A 24,013-nucleotide genomic window follows, 5' to 3' on the forward strand; every position below is an offset into this window, starting at 1 on the left:
CAAATTACATCAAGTGTTAAAGGCCTAGTGAAATGAAAATTCAACCTCCAAAACACTCTGGCTGTCGCTTCTAGGGACATTTTTATGCTAACTGGCTCAAGGGTAAAATGTTAAGTCACGGCAATCTGTGAGAAAATAGCCGATAAACAGCGGCAGTTTGGCTGCTCGGTGAGCCGCTCCTGACCAGACCGGAAGGAGCAGACGATATGTGAGTGACGTCACGAGTTGGACACAGGCTGTGCCCAAGTTGTGTTTAAATTATGGAGGATCGGAGTTTTGACAATGAAGAGGCTGAATTTAACCATATTTCATTATCATCATCATTTCAAACCCAGTGATTGATGAAGAAGACACAGAAGGTGATTCTGCCATCGGTGACCCCGTCTGGAACATGTTTGAGGAAGCAGAAGACACTTCGTCCTCCATTCGTCCTCGTCTCCTCAGCCTCAGCAGCAGCTCCTGGTCCGGAGGGACAGACTGTCTGTCAGAGGGCAGCCTTGGCTAACTCCCAGTGTTTAACCTTGTCTACAGTAACTCCCGGTGTTTAACCTTGTCTACAGTAACTCCCGGTGTTTAACCTTGTCTACAGTAACTCCCAGTGTTTAACCTTGTCTACAGTAACTCCCGGTGTTTAACCTTGTCTACAGTAACTCCCAGTGTTTAACCTTGTCTACAGTAACTCCCGGTGTTTAACCTTGTCTACAGTAACTCCCAGTGTTTAACCTTGTCTACAGTAACTCCCGGTGTTTAACCTTGTCTACAGTAACTCCCGGTGTTTAACCTTGTCTACAGTAACTCCCAGTGTTTAACCTTGTCTACAGTAACTCCCGGTGTTTAACCTTGTCTACAGTAACTCCCGGTGTTTAACCTTGTCTACAGTAACTCCCAGTGTTTAACCTTGTCTACAGTAACTCCCGGTGTTTAACCTTGTCTACAGTAACTCCCGGTGTTTAACCTTGTCTACAGTAACTCCCAGTGTTTAACCTTGTCTACAGTAACTCCCGGTGTTTAACCTTGTCTACAGTAACTCCCGGTGTTTAACCTTGTCTACAGTAACTCCCGGTGTTTAACCTTGTCTACAGTAACTCCCGGTGTTTAACCTTGTCTACAGTAACTCCCGGTGTTTAACCTTGTCTACAGTAACTCCCGGTGTTTAACCTTGTCTACAGTAACTCCCGGTGTTTAACCTTGTCTACAGTAACTCCCGGTGTTTAACCTTGTCTACAGTAACTCCCGGTGTTTAACCTTGTCTACAGTAACTCCCGGTGTTTAACCTTGTCTACAGTAACTCCCGGTGTTTAACCTTGTCTACAGTAACTCCCGGTGTTTAACCTTGTCTACAGTAACTCCCGGTGTTTAGCCGAGGGGGACTCCCGCGTTTTGGATGTGTTGTGCTCTTCTGTTTTTGGCGGTTGCGAAATAACAGACACGTTTACCTTCAGCTCCAGCGTGTCCTTTATCCTGCCACATTGGATTTTTTTTTTTTCCTCCTCCTTTTCTCCTCTCTGGTCTCTTCCAGGCTCAATCTTTCATCAAGGCTCACAAAACGCCAACTATAACTTCAAAACACTGTAAAAACTTCAATATTTAAGACGGGAAACAACGCAAGCCAATATGAACGCCACACAACAGATCGAGATCATGTCCAACTCGTGATGTCATGCCACAATGGCCACGAAGGAGAAGGCTTCCGTCGGCTGGAGATTCAAAATTCAACTAACTTTGTTATGCGACCACAGTGGTGGGAGAGAGTCGGAGAAACCTTTGAAGTAGTACCCCAACTATCGTTTTTTGCATAATAGGGTGTTACATTTCCCAAGGCCTTTAAGGCCTTACATAAACCGGAAGTTACTTAAAAGAATAGCATCTTGAGTTTTCTTTAAACACTCTCCAAGCTTGTACTCAAACTGGGGATTTTCTTACTGTGAGGCAACAGTACAAGCCACTGAAGCCTTGATATGTTTTATGCCTCATAGAAATAACAAAAAAAGAAAAATTATCAACAAAACAATTTTCCAGTTGTCCCTCAGCAGGGGAAAAGGGAACAGATGAGTTATTTGTCTTGGAGTTAGAAGCAATTTACAAGTAATTTTATCTTATTAGAACAATACACATTATATGTCTGTAGTTCTTGTTGGAAATGACAACACTGGTTCAAAAGCCAAATTCAAAGGATAAAAAAAAACAGACTGCAACCCACACAGTGGTGAGACCAAACATAAATCCAGAATATAGTGTGGAAAAATCCCAAATTAGAGCTAAGTGAATCATTGATGAGTACTGAATGTGAGCAGAAACACTTTCTGCTTTAACACAGCAAACGACAGAGCAAATTTAATATTGATGATAAATTATTCCACTCGAATTGGGGCCATGAACCTAAAGTGTCGTATTCCATTTGTTTTCCAAGTGTTAATTTCAGTCTTTACCAGTTTCAGCATATGAAAGAAAAACAGCTAACACAGAATCCTCAAATATTCGAGGTGGACGTCGACCTGTGATAGAAAACGATTATTCAGGCAGTTTAAATCTGAACCAAGTAGCAGTTGGTTCAAACATGGTCCACAAGCGGCCATGAGCCATTTAAAAAAAAATATTTTTGTTGCTCAATATTTAAGATACTAGTTATTGATTTCTTTTGGGGATTGTTTTTTTTCTTTTTGTACAGCTCGTGAAGCGTCATGGAGGTTCAGGCTCATAATCCCACAGTGGTGACCTGTTGGGATTTCTACCAGCAAATTAGTTTTTTTGTTAGTTTTTTTTCCTTTTTTTAATGTTTCTAAGGTCCTGTTTACACGACAACATTTTCATGTGGAAATGGAAAAAAAAAGTGTTTCTGGTGTCTATTTACACAACAATGGTGTTTGGAGCCACTTAAAATGCAACTTTTTCAGAACATTTACCATACGTTTTCTACTGCACATCTTTTGCCATAACTATAGTAAATGCTTCTTCTGTACATGTGCAAGTATTGCACATGGATGACGACCACAATGGCAGCCAGAAAGATGTTATGACTCTCAGTCCATATTCTCCTGCAACTTTGTAGTTTTATTTGTATTATTATTATTGTTTTAAACATTGTTAAATACAGTACAGTTATTCCTATGTGCTTTTATAGAGAAAATAGAAAAGCCCAACATATCCACATGAGCAAGCAGGTTTATTTGCGACTGTGGAAAGAAAAAACTCCCCCAACAGGGAGAAACTTTACAGAAACCAGAGTCAGAGGTGGAGGAGTTCTGCAGACCGGTTGGGGTGAAAGGATAGAAGTGAGGAGAGGAAAGACAGAGAAAGACTTGGTGGGGAGAAACATCCAATACCATTGTTAGTGCTTCATATATTTCTTTTTTTTTTTTTACAGTAATCACACTGATCCAAATATTTTCCAACTGTCATGAGATTAAAGCAGCCTGAGCAGTTCTATCTAGACAGTAACACCATGTTCTAGCAAGAGTATAAATTATCAGGTAGGCAAAAAACTAAAACAAAAAGCAAAACATCAACAACAATGATAACAAAAGCAAAAACAAAATGACACAAAACAAAGAACAAAAAACACGATTTTGATCATTGAAAGAGCAATAGCAGAAAATAAGAAAAATCAGCAGCAAATCTCATCAATGAGGAGTGGAAGTGTGTGTGTGTGTGTGTGTGTGTGTGTGTGTGTGTGTGTGTGTGTGTGGTTTGTCCACTGGGTGTGAATGGAAGTGTTGTGGGGGGGCCACTCCGGGGCCACCAGGGCTAGACGCCGCCACGTCCCAACCTGAAAGGCCCCAGACGGAGAGAGCAGAGAGCAGTGTGAGAGTCTGTGTTCTCTCATTGTGTGTTTATGGCGTATTGTTGTCTAAGCACGTGTGTGTGTGGTTTCATTGATGAAAGCACATTTCAGTGTTTCTGCCACCTCCATGTAAACGGACGCGACAACATAAAAACGATTTGTTTTCACTTGAAAAGTCACTGCTTTCATCATTGGTAGGGGAATGAAGGTCATCTAATAACAATGAAGCCAACAATAGAATGTAATCCACCCATGCTCTATGATTTCTGAGATGAGATTTATTGCGGCCCCATTGACACGACGACGTCTTCAAAAGTGAGGAACTTTTGTTGCAGTTTGACCTTTAAGTCCAACATGTCAGGTCCCACTTTTAAATTGCACTTTTGAACCAACCAATCAGGCCTCTCCTCTCCAAAATCACCAAAATCAGCAGTTGATTTATAAATTCATGTGTAGCGTGTTGCCACAGTTACTTTCAAAAACGAACCTGATTACTGATTAATAGTTACTTCTTTTAAAAGTAACTTAGTCACTTCACTGATTACTTGTTTTAAAAAGTAACTAAGTTTGATTACAAATCACTTTTTTTGTTACTTTCAGCATTTGCCAATACCCCCCCATTGTCGGAACATGAAAATGACAACTGGCTTTGCCAAAAACTGCTGATCCCTGCCTCCTGCACCATTTTTATATATATTTAACTTTGACCTTCATTTTTTGTTGTATTTATATCTGACTCATGCTTTTATTATCACATTTTCACTGTTACTAGTATTTATTTACCCAGAGATGTCGTTGTAGTCTGTTGTTGCAATATTTGTTTATTTATTTGCACTGCCTGCTCAATGTTGCCTTCATTGGCCCCCTGCTGGACAACTAAGTCTTCCATTGACTGATTAATTTAAAAAGGGTGGGGACTGATTGCAATGTTAGGGTTTATTGATGACAATGGTTGGTTCCAGTTCTTTTGTGTTCCCTGAACACAGCGTTAGAGCTGGTTGGCCTGTGATTGGCTGAGAGTGGATAAGGGGGCGGGTCAGGTGAGCCAGTGCCTGCATGCACTGTGTGTATGTATGTCAATTTGGAGGAGAACGGAGGAGCGGCAGGTTCTGTTTAATAATAAAGCGGCTTTGCAGATGAAAAACACGTCCTGCTGGACGCTAAAATAGTAACACAGTGACTTGGACAAGTAGCTTTAATTTAATTACTCTTTTGGAAATAGTAATGCGTTAGATTACTTGTAACTGAACAAAAGTGGTCATATGAGAGTAAAGCGTTACTAATTAACACATTACTGGCATCACTTGTCGTGCTGCATTTGCAACTATTGTGTTACTGGCTACTGAGCTGGAGTTTGGGATCTACTGGTTTCCATGGTGACAGTCAATCTTTCCCAGGTGACGTCAATGGTTGCTGCAGGTAAAAGGATGTGTTGTTAAAAACCAGATAAAAATGTGTAGTAGTCCTCAAAGGCATGATTAGTTTATCAAGAAATTAATGGACAAAGTCATGTATTCATGTCTAAATAAATTGCATCGCCAAGCCAAACACACTCCTGTGATTACTTGTGTGTGTCGTTGGTATTTTAAACCTATTTTGAAAAAGACAAAATTATCACAGTACATCTCAGTTGCCAGACACTGTTTTTCACTCAATCGCCAGGTAATGAACATTCTTATAGAATTGGTAAAAGATTTTTTTTGTGGAGTATTTTGAGTTCTATTATTGTACAAAGGTAATGTACAGTATGTTTGTGTGGGATAAGGGAGCAAGAGGTGGTCTCATATCTGGAAATATAGCGTTCATTTCAATTTTACAATATTTTGCAGGCATAGTAAGAAGGTCAGTCTTTCCATCTCATGAATCTCTACGATAACTTCCATCCAATTATCTAGTGTCGGTGCATCTTTCTGTAACCATTTATGAGTGACAGTTTTTGTTTTCATTATTCCATTATTCATAATTCTAATATTTCCCTGTGGTAGAATTTATTTCTGACTGTTAATCCATATGGAAGTGAGAATATATTTTTTTGGCACTCATTGTGATAAAAGTCGAATCTTATTGATTTAGTTATTACACTTCAAATACTTGAAATTTCTGTACTTCTGTGAAAACTATCAGACATGAAATGTTGAGAAACGCTACAGTTGTGGAGGAGTTGTTTGAGCAATCTGGTCTTAGAGAGAGAAATTTAAAGTACCAGAACAAGAACTCTGCAGTGAAGCTCATAAAAGCCTGTGTTCACCCTTCAAACTCTTTAAAGTTGTTTGTGCACTAAACCTGCCTCCCGTCACCCCGTTTCCTATGAGAACATTGCGTCCGCTGTCTGCGGCGGTGTATCTTGTTAACACGGAGTCAATTCAGCAGCTGCTTGCCCTGCGTGGGCCTTCAGTGCCCCCGCCACCACGGAGCCCCGCTGGAGACCAGCTGGAGCTCTACCTGATCAGAGCACACAGGAAATCCAAAAGTCACCTGTCAAATAGGGAAACTGCTCTGATAGTTGGCAGCCCTGCTATATATAGAGATGAGGCCGATCCGATTCAGTGCCAGTATCGGGTTCCGATACCAACATAATTCACGGATCCGAAATTTCCGATCCAACCTGCGGAGATTTCTGATCCATGAAGTCTGGCCTGCTTCACTGTTGCTGAAATGACTCCACAGTGTTTCCCTGCTGTTTGTGCTGCGTTGCTAAAGAATTTCTCCAGGCATTAACAAAGTGATTCGGAGATTTTAAAGATAGAACTAGTTTATCATGAGATGATGACGTCACGCAGACCCCACATTGTCCTAATGGGGGAAAAAATAGTTTGTACTGCTTCTTTTTCTGACCTTCTACTAACCTCAAGTTGCATTTTGAGAGAATACATGCAAACATTCCTACATTTCATACATGGCTGAGTTTATTACAGCCTCATATAAAAGCAACAATAATGATAATAATAATAACACTAAATCAAACAGAGCTCCAGTATCCAAATAGCATCGGTATCAGCAGATATCCACAATCAGGTGTAAGATCAGACTGGAAGTGAAAAAACGTGGATCCGTGCATCCCTAGCTATAGATCTATTTCAACTAGATATATTAGTCTTTCATTTATTTTACATTTTGTTGGTAATTATTTGGTTTCTATATATTATAATTCATCTTTGAGCATAGAAGTGTTGTTGAGCTCAATTCCTACTTTGCTGCATTTCTTGCACAAAGACAATCTGTGACTTTATTCAAAAATCCATATAGGCGCCATTTACACAACGTTTCAAGTGAGCAAGTGAGCATACTTTTTGTGTCATTTCAGAAAAATGTCCCGTTTGCACTGCAATGTTTTGAAAACAATGTTTTCATTTACGCAGAAATGGAGGAAATGCTTATGTTTAAATTATGTAGTGTTCATGTAAGGTAACTCGTGGGTGTTGTTTGTTTTTCCAATCAGAGATTCCTACGGTCTAAAAACATGCATTTAAGGTTGAGTAATGCCAGTAGGTGTGAATTTGAACGTGTGTTTGTCCATCTCTGTTTCATCTGATGCACAACAAAAGTTTTTTTTTTTTTACATTTGTTTGATTGTAATCATCTTTGTTTTGTGAATTTAAATAAAATCACAGTCAGGAAGGCATTTGGAAAACACATTTTAAGGTGATGGATTACTTTTCATTTAGTTTGTTTGAATGAACACTGATAACAGGGGAGAGAAATATATGACATAAACACAATGTCTCACCAGAAGGTGGTGCAGTGAAGTGTTTTGACAGCTGGCTTTTGTAATTTGAAGTAATTTTAACAAGATGGGGATTTACTTTTAAATACTGTAGCTACATCTTCATTTCTAAAACTGCACAATCTCTATCACAAAACTAGTGTGATCAAAATGCAATACAGCATGCTGACTGAACTGATATTAAAACTCTGAAAAACTGACGAATTTCTTCATAGGGGTCCAGCATTTTTTTTTTTTTGCCAAGTGCCCAGCGTGGTTAATCAAGCCTGAGGAAAGACTTGAGGAAAAAACAAATATAGTCCTCGACACACACTTTGATTAAAGATTTACTATATTAAAAACACATGTCTCACAGTGGGAACATGGTGCAATAAAGATCATCACACTGTTCATTACCGGGATTTAAATCGTTCATCTTATATACAAGACTTTTTTTCTTACTTTTGATGGCCTACTCAGTTCTTTGTTTGAGGATCGCAGTGTAACAAAGACTTATGGAGACATTTAATATTATCTTTTGCTATGTACCTCATATGGCCGTTGTAACAAACACTCTTGGTGCAACTCCGACACATCATCAGTGTTGTATCCTGGGTTCATTGGGTGTTTCGCGTCTCACAACAGTCATCCTCGCCCAGGTGATCCAGCCGGGGGTCGATCAGGCCCCAGCTTGTGTCTAAGTAGCTTGTGCAGCCCACGGATCCCCCCTGCTTGATCCACAGCCATCTTGATGCCTTTTCTGCTGCATCAGTGATGTCTCTGATGGCTTTCCGGTTCTGCAGTCCCTTCACTCCCAACATCTTAAGTGCATTGATTGTCACGGCGGGGAGCCGGCGCGTGGAGCCTGAACCCAGAAGCAGACCTCAAAGCAGAAAATTGTTTGCAAACGTCAATGTTTTATTGAGGAAACAGGGAAAGGGGAGCTGGAATGGTGACGGGACCCGGGGGAACTCTGGGGGGCCTCTTGGAACTGGGACGGGACCCGGGGGAATCTCTGGGGGGCCTCCTGGAACCGGGATGGGACCCGGACGGGGAACTTCTTGGAACCGGGACGGGACCCGGACGGGGAACTTCTAGGAACCGGGACGGGACCCGGATGGGGAACTTCTAGGAACCGGGACGGGACCCGGACGGGGAACTTCTTGGAGCCGGGACGGAACCCGGACGGGGAACTTTTGGAGCCGGGACGGAACCCGGACGGGGACTTCTTGGAGCCGGGCGTCGGAACAGGAACGGGAACGGGAACCACCCCGGGGAGGACACTCACTCCCCGGGGAGGACAACACCGACTCACCTCCACACGGAGTGAAGACTAGCAATCCTCTGGCACCGGACCCTCCTCACTGCAGGGCTTAAGACTGCTTGACAATCAATTAGCTGATTGCCTGCAGGAGTGCCAGAGAGGATCCGGTGCTAGAGCGAGGTGTGTGACTCCTGACATTGATGAGAGACTGGCCGACAAACCCTCTGTACCCGACCTAAATGGAGTTGCTTCGGGTCCTCCATCCCCTGCTTCAGCATTTTCCTGCCAGCTCCTCATACTTGGCCCTCTTCCTCTCGTAGGCCTCCTCCATCCGGTCTTCCCAGGGAACAGTCAGCTCCAGCAGGAGCACTTGCCTCGTTGTTTCAGACACCAAGACTATGTCTGGCCTGAGTATGGTCACTGTGATGTTCTCTCGGAACTTGAGCTGTTTCCCAACGTCGACCTTTAGCTTGTGGCTTCTCCCCAGTCCTAACAAAGGTGATTGACTGCCTTGTTGGTTGTTGGTGTTTGTTGGTGCTGTGCTGATGACCACTGCAATAACCCATAGCACTTGGTCGTGGCGTCAGCAGTAACGTCCGTCTCCAAGTGCACGTGGGCTGCAGCTCAGAAATTTGCTCCAGTGATCCAGCTTTCTGGCAGAGAGGGCACCATGAGGTCTCGGCAAAGCCCCAGCGGAAGAGATTGGACGGACTTGGGAGTACATCATACAGTCAGTTTATGAGGAACTTGAGCCGGTGTGGCTCAGATCTCCATAGTTCTGTCCAGGAGTGCTCCCAGTCAGCTGCCTCATCCCATCGGGTCTATGCACCCTGCTACCGCATCCCTACTGTCCCACTACAGCAGGCTTCCTCCAACTCCACTCGGACATCCTCTTGGGTCAGCTGACACCTTTCCTTTCCCTGGGACTTGCTGTACTGAGGCCTTGGATTGCTCCCGAGACCTGCCCACCCGGATGCCACTGTTCCCATCAGCTTGCTGTGTCTCAACCGTGCCTCAGCCTGGTTGACTACCTCCTGAGCCTTCCACTTCCTGCCGGTTCTCACTTCTATGCCTGCCGAGGAGACTTTGATATTGCTGGAGTCCCTATACAGCAGCACCTCGCCTGCTCAGGTAACCATAAATTCCTCTGTCAGACTAAAGGCAGTTTTAGCTTGTTGTTCCTCCCATACAAGGCAATGCTGCTGAAGCTTCATGGTAGTCCCAACCACTTCCAGAGGAAACAGCTGACCTTCCTCTTGAAGCACTTGATGGTGGTCATTGGCATGTCAAGCAAGGTTTCCATCAGCCTGTGTGGAATCGACCCGTAGGCCTTGGCAAGATCGAGCCAAAGGACTGCCAGATCTTCTTTGCCTTTATGTGCCTCCCGGATCAGCTGGGTGACAACTCCTGTATGTTCAATGCATCGTGGAACCTTTGGGATTCCACCCTTCTGCACAGAGGTGTCAATGAAAGGTGTTCCTCAGGAAGTACTCCATATTGCCCCGGGTAACAATACTAAATAATTACTTGCCTTCAATACTGAGGAGTAAGATGACCCTGAACTGCTTGATGGTACTTAAGCTCTCCACCTTTGGAATCCAAACACCCTCTGTATGTCTCCACTACGATGCCACCTTCTCCCTTCTCCAGATGACTTTTAGAATTACCCACAGTTGCTTCAAGAGTCTGGGGCATCTCTTGTAGACAACATATGGCACTCCACTTGGACCTGGGGCTGAACTGGTTCTAGCAGCTTTGACAACCTCGTCAACTTCAAAGTTGGTTCCTTGATGTTAAATGCCAAGGTGGGTTCTGGCAGAGTTATCAAGGCCCAAGATGTTCCTCTCTTACTGTTACTGTAGGTGGTACTGAGGTATTTGTTCACCTCACCTTCAGTACAGACAAGGTAGCCACTTCTTTTCTGCCCAAGGATCTTTTTGGTGAAGCCAAAGGGATTCGATATGAAGGCTGCACGTTTCCTGGCTCTTTCTCTGCCCCTCCTCCTATGCCACTCGACTCGACGGAGGTGGTGAGTTTTTTCATCAGGATACTGCGAATCTCTCCCAGCCCGGCCTTCTCCTCTTCCCTTGCCTACTTAAACTGCCACCTAAGCTGTCTAACCTCCTGCTGAAGCTCGCTTATCTTCACCTCCCTTCTGTTTGGTTCCCCTCGACCTGTGGCTAGCTGTTGTTCTTTTACGCCAAACATTTCCACACCAATGCTGATGATTATTGCAGCTGTCATCTGCAACTTTTGGTCCACTTGTCCCTTTGCAAAAGCTTCAAGGACTTGGTCCAGGTCCTCGTCAAACTGGAGCCACTCTCTTTCCTTGTTGGCAGCAGGCCACATGACTCTTCTGAATGTGAATGTCTTCTGAATGTCTGACATAGGATGGGGCTTGTGAAGCATAGAGGGTCTTGGCACTGTGGGTTGAATCCTGGCCGGCTCCTCCAGCATCTCACCAGGTACTAGACCTGCGCATTGCTCCACCTGCTTCCCCGTCAAACATTTCATTTTGGCCTGGTGGATCTTCAGGCCATGCTGGTTTTTGCAGACTTTGCCACATGAACAGACTGCACTTGTTCCAGTTTTTCCGTGAGCATGTTTCATTCCCTGTTTATCCAGGGTGCTCACCCCCATGATTGACAAAGTGTATTGCATAGTCCATTTCCCCAATGCATGAATATTGTGACTATCCAATCCACTATATCTATTTTTCCAAATGGAACCTGCAAAGTTTTTATCTCCAAAGAATGCAGCCCAATTTATATATTAATATGTTAGTGGACTATGTCATTATGATTATGGAACAAGTATCTTATTAACAGACAAGCTGCAAAATGTTTGAAAGTGTTCACATCAATTTTATGTGTTTCAAGGTGTTTGATTGTAATTTGTAGCTGTTTTTGTTTTGGTGGTTTCTTGAGAGTTGGTGAATATGAGTGTGTTCACCTTTGATTCACCTTCATCAACATGAGGAATCTGCATTCCATCCACAATTGGGATAATTCCAATGTGAGAAATGATTAATACTTGTTTGACATTTGGGTGATGTTGCACAGAGGTGTGCTCACTTCTGTGTAAAACGTCACACTTCCCACCTCCTCTCCTCTTCCCATTGTTTGTCCCTTGTTTTCCCTGAGCTGCTCGCTTCCTTCCATAGAGGTGAAATCAAGTGGAACGACAATTACTGCAGCCCCCTATTGTTTACAGGGCACTGCCTTCACCAAGGACAGGCCACTCCACCGGCACGATGGGGAGAGGCAGAGAGGACAGGCAAGGCTGAGAGTGTCCAGAGGAGAAAAAAAAAAGTGATACATGTTGAATAAAAAGCACTATAGCGACGCTGAGCAGGGTGCTGCTGTGATTGCAACACTGAGAGCACACAACAGCGCTGTAAGCTAAGTTTGTGGGTGGATGAAGTTAAGAGGTACACAACGTCCACGGAGAGAGACAAATACAGTACACGAACAGATACCCGCCCGGAGCGGAAAGACAGGAACAAACACATTACTGCCAACAGCGACGAGAGAACACATTTTCCCTGCTTCCCCTTATGTTTCATTCCAGTTCTGCTTGATTGTCATGATTAACGTTCACAAAGATTACATCAGTCTGCTTTGATGCCATACTTTTCTCAATGGAAAACAAAAAAAACTAGCGATGCAACGATACCACCTTATTGAAGGGTGGATACAAGTAGGGGGACTAACTTTAAGCGACTTGCTGACACTGAGTACTGATACAAGTACTTATTGAATACTTTAAAGCCTAATTCATACTCCATATGCAAATGATAAGCAAAGGCTATGCGCTCAATGTCACAATTAAATCATGTGTCGCGTCTAACTCTTTAGCATGTAGCATGTAGCACAGCTCAGAGGAAATCCTCCTGGATTTACGAGAGACATTGGACTAACTCTGCTGGTCCAAATGTTTTTTGATTAAGTTGTCTGTGTTGTACGAACCATCTTTCGCCTCCTCTTGACATTTTGGCAGAACATAATTAACAGTCTGCCTTACTTTGTCATTGTCATTAATATTAAAGACTTTCCAAACAGAAATTGCCCGTGCTCGCTTGCTGATGCATGATGAAATGACTAGAGGTACAAGTACTCAGTGCAGTATCTGACCCAACACTGGTATTGGTTAATCCCTAACAAACTGAAATGAGGTATCGAGAGGGGATTATTATTTGTTTCTCTATGGAAATAAGGGTTCACACTCTCTATCCTCCTGACTTCATACATAGAAAGCAGAAACTGGTTCTCTTTTGGTATTTCCATGTGAGTCCTCTTTAATTAATTGCCCGTACTGCATAAAAAAAAAAAAAAAAACTAACAACAACAACAACAACAACCTTACATGATCCAGACAATTAGCAATAACAATATAGACTCCAGCACAAGCAACCAATTACAGCAGCTAATGCGCAATCGGGTTAGCCTTGTGAAATATGAGCAGTTGCTTCCCTGTGCTGTGAACACTAACTCTGTTTTACACTCACACAGAGGATCGGACACCCTCGAGGAAATGCTTATGGAGAAGCAGGAAGGGGGATTTATCTCTCCCAGCAGATGTAGAGAGTGCTCCTTGGGCTCCCAGTCAGCAGCCAGGACAGTTTACAAGCTGCAAAATGGATTGATTGTCTATGGATCCTTGTCCCTGCGTGACTGCCAACTGTGAGCTAATTAAAGAACACTTCTCTGGAGGGACACGGAACAGAAACCCAGCACATTCTATTTACTCTCGAGAAAAACATGCTGCATTAAAACGCCTCAGAGGAGAAACATGTCACACCCGCCACGGCACAGCAGTCACTGCACTGTATATTAAAAAAAATAGCATGAGCTCCTCAGTCAAACTTCGGCAGAGCAGTTTTTATTGTGTTGTTTGAAGTTGGACATATTCGGCTGAAACCCTTCTGATGTCAAATGCAGAGGAAAGTCTGGAAACTACGGCCTGCCAGTGTCTTCAGTCAGAATATTTATGGAGCGCTGGCCTTTAAAAAAATGAATGGCTGCAATCACCGGCTGTGGTTCGATTGCATGCTGATTCTCTCAAACCTTCAAAGGACACGTGCAGAGGCATTCTTCCATCTGCATTCATTTCTGGCCAGGCATTGATTTTGGATTACAGTGAAATAAAACTGCGTCACAGCAGACTCACAAAGCCATTTGACCACTGGTTGAATGAGGCCAACATTTTCCAACTTCATCAAGAATAACTAGGACAAGTCTCTGATGGGTATTATTAAATAGTGAAAGTAAAAACACATCAGATGGTATAGTCTGAATTCAGATCATCCATCAATTGTCTGTAATCACATAGAAAACTGATCTCCAGGGATGTTGTTTTTTCTTTGGAGTCTCTTTACAATGCCTCTCAGGAACCTTTTCTATCTCCGGTTTTGCTGAAAGATTGCAGAGATGCCCACTTCTGGAACTTCTCATTTGAAGTTTCCCTGGATTCTAGAAAGTCTTTTATGATTATTTTTCTTCAGCATGTGATCTGCACACGCCATGCATGACAGTGCTGTGAGTTGGAGATGAACAGACTACATACAGAGCGATTTATTCATGTGAGGGCGTGTAAATGTATATATGTGTATATGCCACTTCAAACAAATCATCACATGGATTGCACATCATTTCAAAACACCATCACAGTGATACAAACTCGCCTCAGAGTGTTCACTTGACTTCTCACTTTGCTTTAATCACACATGCCAAAGGGCGCCTCAGTCATAGTTCAAGAGATGCTGTCTGTTATTGTTCTCCTTTCTTTGTCTTATGTCTCAAAGATTCTGAATCATAGTAAGGATGTTAAACTTTAAGTAATAACTTTCAATGGTGTTGTTTCACCAAGACATCATTGAACAGGTAGGTGGTATTTATTTCTACAATTCAGTGAATGAGCACGCTTATGTTACAAAATACAAACTCAGTGCAAAACAAAGGGCTTAAAGGGGTCATATTATGCAAAATTCACCTTCTAAAGGTTTTCCAGCAGTACTAATCCTCCCCAAACATGGAACGCCGCCCCAGAAGTGAAGACACCGTGTCCTCTGTCTCCCTGGCTTGTTCCAGCTTTTAAAAAGTGTGTTGCTCCAACCAGACAATCAGAAATCAAACCCTACATAGCGTCATTGGTAGTTTAGCCAATCACAATCAAGGTAGGCTCCTCCCTTTGACTCCTCCCACAATTAGGCAGCTCTGCTTTGGCACATGGCACCACGAGAGGAAGAACTTCCTTCTCTTCCCAAGATGGGCATGTGTGGGTGGAGCCAGTCCAGCTCACACAGACACAGCAGATTCTGAATGCAGCTCCTATGATCCAATATTAAAATGGAAGAAAATCAAGGAAAAGTTGGATTTGGGGTGGTAAACTTTGAATACAATGTTTTTGGACCAACTGGACCAGGGGTCAGCAACCTTTAATGCTCAAAGAGCCAGTTGGTCCCATTTCCCACTGAACACAAAACCCAGGGGAGCCACACACACCCTCACACTCTCCAACTCACCCATGCCTCATGCGTACATTGTCACTCAATATCACTGTGATGTTATGGTGCGTAATGTTAAAGAAGCACACCAGAGAAAAAGCTTATACTTTACAACAGACATGCACAACAGATTTTATTTTGACAGTCCCCCAGGCAGACCATACCAGGACGACACGACACACAAAACCTTCTTCACTGCTGGTTGACAACTTACAACTAATAAACTAAACTACATGAACTAAGCAACAAAAACACAACACAACACAATTATTACCAACACTGCAAACCTAACATAACCCCCAATAATTACATTTAAAACATGACAAACAGAAACTCCCATAATGCATTGCAGCTCTCAGCTCCTTTATTGCTACACATTATTAAAATGGAAGATAAATGTGGGAGATCTGGATTGTTAGAACCATGAGTGTGATGGTGTGTCTTTAATGTCCTGTAGTTGTTGTGTAATTCACTAGAATGTTCCGTCACTCTCAACAAGTCCGCAATGAAGACTCCTGGAATTGTCGGCGCTCTGTAGCGCAGCAGTTTTACTCTGAAAGGTACAGGAAGCTCCCAGCTTCAAACACCAGTAGACCCGTGGAGCTGCGGCTGTCATGACCTGCAGCCGCAATTCGTTCTTCGTGCCATTATTGTTGCATAATGACGTTACATCGCTGCGTTGTTCACGACCTGCCTACATTTGACCACTCTTTGTAGCGGGACTGCGCAATGCAATTGATTTTGGGTGTGCTTTGCCTTACTTCCCATACTGCCCCGCTCCAGGATGAACTGCAGTGGGACAGAGGCTCAAGCTGCATGCGGCTCCGGAGCCGCGGGTTGCCGAAACCGGAAAGATGGATAATATGACCCCCTTAAATGAGCATTGACAGAGGATTAAAGCACAGTGTTGTAGTACTGGAGAACGTTATTGATCTCAAGACCACACTTTCAATATATTGGAATGGCCCATTATAATGTTATGCCCAATTCTGATTTTTAGCTGGGATCAAATTTTTTTACGTGATCATTTCAAATGCGACCTGCCGTGTGAACGTGATCCGACCAGAGGTTTTTGGGCCCCAGAGTGCAGAAGACAACGTGAAGTCATGCTGAGCAGCATGGTATTTAAACATGGCACGCTGGTCAGCACCAGGATTGCCAGATGTGACTCACCTCATGTGTTTCAGCCCAAAACAATATAAAATCCACAAACCTCAATAAAAAACAGCCTAAATCTCAGCCTGTGTAGGAATAATGTTAAAAGTAAGTTAAAAAGTAAGTTAAAAGGTAAGAGAGTTTGGCTCCCCAATTGAGAGATACCACCATATCTGGTCACACAGATCAGCCTTGTTAGATTCATTTTCAAGTGGTTCTTAAATATGAGCAACAAAATCTTGACCTCATGACGAGGAAAAGGAGATGGAGAATGTGGAAAAAAGAGAGCACAACTTCTAACAGCTTTTATTCTGGTGGAGCTGCTTCCTCCGGCCCTCATCTGTGACGTCAGGAACACATCAATGACAAAGCAGTTGCATGTAGAAAAATATCAGGCCTGAATCTGGTGTGATAAAATCGTAATAGAGCTTACACACGACCACAAAACAGGTCGGATATGAGTCACTTGTGAGTAAAAAGTCACTTTTCCCTGCAGTGTGAACAAGGCTTTTCATGTAAAGTTTGTGATTTAAAAAAGTAAACTTTATGGGAGAATGTGTGTACTGGTACACAAACTTGAACCTTGTGCAGCACATGTTGGAGACATGAACCTGCAGCACTGATGGTGAGGTGGAGAATTGAAGCCAGATTCATCTCATACATTTAATATCTTCAAATATCAGACTTATAGAGTCACGTGATCATAACCAGCCAAGCTGCAGTGGTAGAGATGTTTCTATAATGGACCATTACTACTGACTCAGCAGCTCCATGTTCATATGTCAAACTTTCATCTTCAAATGATCCAGAGCGCTGGATAGAACTGACTGATTATCAATTGTGACAAAGTGTGTAATGATCAGCATCATTTCAGAGTAAACACACAAATAGTGTTGTAACAGGCGTGATTAAAACTGCACTGTGGGTGCGTCGGTGTTGTGCAAAAACTGATTCTGACTGGTTGTTGCCAATCACTGGGGACGTCTGTTCCAACTGCTTTTATTGGGATTTACAGGTATAATGTACAAAAAGACTAAACTGTATGAACACGGTAAGAACTAAAGTGAGTCTCTGGGAAAGTCTCATGCAAAAAAACAAACTGCAATTGATATGATTTACCAATGGGTTACATGTAAAATAAAGAAATTATAGATTTTATATTGCTTATTTTTAGTGGAACACTGGACCAGCTCTATACCCTCCACCAGGTTCTCCTGATGGTGGAACACTGGACCAGCTCTATACCCTCCACCAGGTTCTCCTGATGGTGGAACACTGGACCAGCTCTATACCCTCCACCAGGTTCTCCTGATGGTGGAACACTGGACCAGCTCTATACCCTCCACCAGGTTCTCCTGATGGTGGAACACTGGACCAGCTCTATACCCTCCACCAGGTTCTTTTGATGGTGGAACACTGGACCAGCTCTATACCCTCCACCAGGTTCTCCTGATGGTGGAACACTGGTCCAGCTCTATACCCTCCACCAGGTGCTTGAGGGTTCGTGGGAGTTCGCCCAACCAGTCCACATGTGTTTTGTGGATCTGGAGAAGGTGTTCGACCGCGTCCCCCGAGATGTCCTGTGGGGGGCGCTCCGGGAGTACGGAGTCCGGGGTCCCTTGTTGAGGGCTGTTCGGTCCTTGTATTCCCGGAGCAGGAGTTTGGTTCACATTGCCGGCAGTAAGTCGGACCTGTTCCCAGTGCACGTTGGCCTCCGGCAGGGGTGTGCTTTATCACCGATTCTGTTCCTTATATATATGGACAGAATTTCTAGGCACAGCCAGGGACCAGATAGAGTCCGGTTTGGGAACCACAGGATCTCGTCTCTGCTGTTAGCGGATGATGTGGTTCTGTTGACTCATCAAGCCTGGATCTCCAGCGTGCACTGACACGGTTCACAGCCGAGTGTGAAGCAGCTGGGATGAAGATCAGCACCTCTAAATCCGAGGCCATGGTTCTCGACCGGAAAAAGGTGGCTTGCCCCCTCCAGGTTGGTGGAGTGCCCTTGTCCCAAGTGGAGGAGTTCAAGTATCTTGGGGTCTTGTTCACGAGTGGGGGAAAGATGGAGCGTGAGATCGACAGATGGATCGGTGCAGCGTCTGCAGTTATGCGGACGTTGTATCGGTCCGTCGTGGTGAAGAAGGAGCTGAGCCAAAAGACGAAGCTCTCGATTCCGTCCACTAAGTCTTTTTACATTCCCTGTTCAAATATTTAATTTAATAAACAGATAAAACTGAACTTTATTGGTCTGCTGTGTCTCCACCAAAATGTCTCCTTCCCTCTCCAACACTCTGACCGCTGGCCGTCACAACCATGGGGGCTGTTTTGGTGTCCAGTAGTGGGCTGTAGTGCTTCCCCATGATGTCACTCTCCCCCATGATGTCACTCTCCCCCATGATGTCACTCTCCCCCATTATGTGATTCTCCTCTGGCCTCCACCTTCACATCAGATTCTTCTTCTTCACCTCTACAGCCACTGATCTCTCTGTGGCTCTCACGCCACTGACGCACTGCCAATCGCTTGTTTTTCTTTTATAAGTGATTTATTAGTGATTCCACTACTGTGGCACCAAATAATATAATTTTCGTGACATCCACCTCCTCCATGAATATTTTGCTCTGAGTAAAATTATGTCAAGATTTAGCATCAAATGCCTGTGATCAACGGGCTGAATGAGATCCAACAATATGGACAGGGTGCTTTGCATTGACCATTTATGGTAGAAAGTGGGCGTGTTGAGGGCGGGAGGTGAACTGTGCAACCTTCCAGGTCAATTGTGATTTATAAAAGGAAAGTGTGTACAGATGTGCGTACGCACGGTTTAATTGATCCACACTTTTTTGGGCGCACGCCATTTTCAGCTTTTGGGCATACGTACATTTCTAGTAGGAATCCTACACAAGGTTTAATAAATGAGGCCCCTGCTCTTGACTCTATTAAACAGACTGAAATGAGTTGATCTCCCTTTTCCATGCTTTCCATCCTCGTCAGTCTTAAATTCAGCTTTCAGGGGCTTGAGTCTGCTTGAGCTAAGACAGAATACATCTTGCATAAGTCTCCAACTTAAGCCCCATTCACAACCTGCCGTACTTGCAAGTGCGTGCTGTCTACTTGCCGACTTGCAAAAACGTGGCCAAAATTTGGAGATCTGTATGAGGTGAGTACCACCTCCATACGGATTTGGAGCACACAGACACGCTATAGCAACTTTCGCTGGAGGCAGCAGCAGCTGAGACACCAGGCGAAAAAACTTACATTCATCGCACTTGCACGTACTTACAACATGCAAGTGAGTAAGGACATCTACGTAAGCAGCACACGTAAGTACGGCCTAAATAGGATAATGTGGCAATCGCACAGAGGTCATACGTTGTAAGCACTGACAACTCACTTACCACGTGTGCAATGTACGATGCACGCAACCGCTCACAGCCAGGTGTGGCGTGCGGGCCATGTACTTACACCTTGTGACGTACCCCCTCCCTGCTCTTGTCACTCCCTCCACACATTTTCAGAAAAATGTGGTGGCCAAAAAGCACATGGACTAAAACCCTGCAGGGTGGGTTGTGACCGTCGCTTAAGCAACACGGGAGACACAATCAGTCACACATAGACAATGCACCAAAGGGAAATGTTAAGTCACTAAAATTGCCAAAACATACTTGTATTTTAATTGTGAGAGAAAGTAATAGTACTCTAAGTAATACACAGGGGAAACAAAGCACACTCTACACTTGTTGATGTGAGTGGATGTTAACTACCACTCCACATTGCCGTCACCAATATTATGATTCACCATGACCACCATGGTCAGTGACTTTAATCATCACTTGTTGAAACATTCTATTTCAAATCAAAAAGGTGAAGCTGATGGTGTGGAGTGAAAAGAGAAATTGTAATTTTTTTCCTCCCTCAATCTCACTGCTGAAATTCTGGGCTAAAATGTGACACTACTACCTGAACTGAAGAGGTTGGACTGCTGGTGACGTTTTTTTTGTTTTTTTTAATTGCCCACAGAACAACACTGTAATCAGCAGGAGAATTGGGGCCATAACCACCTATAAACACAGTCATTACAGGTCAAGAGACATTTTCCAGCTCACTACCCATTGGGAAAACTGCCGCAAAGCTCCAGCGCTTCCCACATTACACCTAATTCCTTCTCATATTACATCTAATTCTCTCTAACTCACAATACAACACATTCACAGATTACAAAAATCCACTTGAAGCAATGCTGCATTTACTAACCACCCAAGGTCAACAAACCTGTTCATGAACACATCTGACAACTCCTTAAAGAGCACTTTTGAGTTTTCCTTGAAGGTCTTCTGAGTGACTCATGAACATGTTTGCATGCATGCAGACTTACCAGTGCAGGAGTATTCATCCACTCTGATGAAGCTTGGCAGACAGTCACAACGGTGGCTCCCGGGCAGGTTGACGCACACCGTGTTAGACTGGCAGTAATGCATCTGTGTCGCACACTCGTCGATGTCTGCATAGGGAACAAGAAGCAGAGACAGTGGCTTATTAGCTCCTGGATACTTCTTTAAGGACGAGGTGTCTCCCAAGGCGACTGACGGTCCCGGTGGTCAGAGTTGAGTCCATCGGGCTGCTTCATCAATGTTCCTTTAATTGCTTTACAAAAGCGGAGTCTCTGGACTTCACCTCAAACAGTCACACAAGAAGAGCTGGTTTCAGACGATGCCCTCGCTTGATCAGTTTCACAAACAATTGGGGGTTTTTTGTTTGTTTTTTTTAAACAAGGTATATTCAAGTAAAGTAGATAAAGTAGGCAACGGCGTGTTGGAGAATTAAAGCAGCAGAAAATGGTGCCTGGCAAGGTAAGAGAAGAAAAGAAATGGGAAGAGAGGACTTTAGTGACACAAAGAAGGAGGAGGCAGACAGGTTGTGAGGAAAAAAGACTGAACAGAAGAAAAGTAAATGAAAGAGAGCTGCTGGGAGGAGAAGGCAAGGAAGGAAAGAGATGAAAGGAAAAGAAAGAACAGTGACTGAAAGGAGTATACAAGGAAAGAAGAGGGAATGAAAAGAAAGCAAAGAGCTAAAAGGAAAAAGAATGAAGAGAAGAACAGAAAAGGAAATGAAGAGAAAGGAGTAGGAACTGAAAGGAAGGAAAGACAGCAAGGGAAGGAAAAGGAAGGTAAATTAAAGGAAAGCGCAGTGAAATGCAATGAAAGGAACTGGCAAGGAAATGAAAAGGAAGGTTTTTTTGTGGTAGGGAAAGAACAGAAAATAACAAGAAATGAAAGCAAGGGGTAAATAAAGGAAATAACGGTAAAGTGAAAGAAAAACAGAAAAAGAAGGGCATAGAGGACAAGAAAAGGACAGGAAATGAAAGATAAGATAAGTAAAATGCAGTGGAATAATGGGAAGGAACAGAAAAGGAAAGAAAGCAAAAGGCAGAAGATGAAATTAAAGGAATGGAAGGAAATGAAAGAACAATAAAAGGCAATGAAGTAAAATAAGGAAAGAAAGAAGGAAACGGAAAGGAAACAGAAAGGAAAGGACAAGGAAAAACAGTAAAGGGAAGAATAAGGGAAGAAAGCAAAATAAAGAACAAGAAAAGAAACTATAAGAAACCAATGAGAAGGGAAAAACAGAATATAACATCAATTGAAAGGAAAGAACAGAAAAGGAAATAAAAAAGCCAAAGGCAAAGAAAGAAAGAAAGAAAGAAAGAAAGGAAGAAAGAAAGAAAGAAAGAAAGAAAGAAAGAAAGGAAGGAAGAAAGGAAGGAAGAAAGAAAGAAAGAAAGAAAGAAAGAGAGGTCTCTTGAACTCTTGTCGGCACTCGTGAATGGAAAGAATGGGAACTGAAAGGAATGAAACAGAAGGAAAGTGAAGGAAAAGGGGAAAGAAAAGTAAAGGCAATGAAAGGAAAGGAAGGAAAGTGAAGGAAAGGAAAAGAGAGAAAAGGAAATAAATTGCTTCTGAGTGAAGAACACAATCAGCCTCCGAGCTCAACAGCCTTCCTGACACGCATCATGAAGAGTAAATATCAGGATATATTACATGATCTGTAAAAACACGCGGCGTCTCTATTTTTAATGCAGCTTGAAAGACAATGCAGGAGCATTAATGCACCGCGCTCCGGGAAGCATTAGCCAGGCTACACCACTCCTGATGAAATGGGAGAGGAAACACAGGGGAAGTGAAACGCAGGAGGGTCTTAAATCTGTGTGTGTGTGTACATCATTGTACAACGTATTTATGCAGAAGCGAGCTTCAGTTTGTGAGACGAGCCGGCTTTTTTCACCACTTAAGAGACTCGGCATGCAGTGGCAAAGAGAAGGTGAGAAAAGCATTTCCATATCGTCTCCTTGGATGAGTACATTCCAGCTTTGGGGTTTTTACCTCAGTATCCGCTCTCACAGGGAAATTAATTTCTACAAAGTCTATCAAAGACTGACACAAGCTTTTTGTTTTTTTTAAACCCAGTAGATTCCATCCTTTGGAGGCTATACAGTAGGCAAGCTGAATTATACAATCAAAGAGAAACGGATAGTGTGCTCATGCGTACAATGCAACGCTGGCCTTCAGCATATATGTGTATATATATATATATATATATATATATATATATATATATATATATATATATATATATATATAAGCATTGATCTGCTACATCAAAAACACGGAAGTTATTTGAGTGCTTTCAGGCTGCAAAAACAGTACTTGAATCCAATTTTCATTTTGTCCTGAAGCTCGGCGCTGCAATGAAAGCCACTCATTTGATTATCCTCGGCATTATTGGCAAAAGGCGCCAGAGTGTTGTTCAAGGGTGACGATGGCCTGCTTGTGATGTTGCTGACATGCAGCCCTCAATAATTCAGAGTGGAGAGCTCGCCGCCTCCGTACACTTTCATTTAAAGTGAGAAAAGCATCTTGCACCAGGTCTGATGCGCGATGAGGTTTTTCTGATCTCTTGATGTTTCAAGGTCCCGGATCCCTGGTGTTTCCGGCTGCGTGCCTCCTCTGGGAGCTTTGCTGCAGGTGAGGCCTGCTGACAGAACTGGAACTGTCATTTCACACTGGGGGGAATTCATGTTTCTAGATGCCAGTGTGCCCCCCCTCCTCTCTCTGTCCGTCCCCTCGACCCTTCCTCTCCTCCTCCATCCCAGGCCCCCCCCACACACCTCTCTCCTCCTTCCTACAGAGCTCACTTACTTCATCTCTCTGCTCCTTTGTTCACGCTGTGATGTAGGTCAAGGCTGGGTAGGGGAACAGCTAAAAATAAGGCAGAATACGAGTCTCTCTGTGCATATGTGTGTTTATTTTTGATTGTTTGTGTGTGTGTGTGTGTGTGTGTGTGTGTGTGTGTGTGTGTGTGTGTGTGTGTGTGTGTGTGTGTGTGTGTGTGTGTGTGTGTGTGTGTGTGTGTGTGTGTTCAATTCATTTCTTTGTGTACGGCTGAGGCACGAATAAAAAAAAGGACTTTAAATGCTTAGTTTTGTGCATGTACGTGTATGTGTATGTGTATGTGTATGTGGACATGTGCGCAATATTAGCAACACAACCTATTATAATAGAGGTTAATGGCAACTGCTTTCAATGCAACAATTATGACCACTGACTGCC

General features: G+C 43.3%; 1 protein-coding gene across 1 annotated transcript in view; it reads right to left on the reverse strand.

Moving 5' to 3' along the window:
- Positions 1 to 24,013, reverse strand: part of LOC308132332 (protein kinase C-binding protein NELL1-like) — a 446,993-nt gene that overhangs the window by 126,958 nt on the left and 296,022 nt on the right. Inside the window, 1 exon segment of the mRNA XM_080499395.1 lies at positions 20,782 to 20,907. Within this exon segment, the coding sequence (XP_080355521.1) occupies positions 20,782 to 20,907 (126 nt within the window).

Source organism: Blennius ocellaris (genome assembly GCF_963422515.1).
Source record: "Blennius ocellaris genome assembly, chromosome: 1".
NCBI classification, from domain to species: Eukaryota; Metazoa; Chordata; class Actinopteri; order Blenniiformes; family Blenniidae; genus Blennius; species Blennius ocellaris.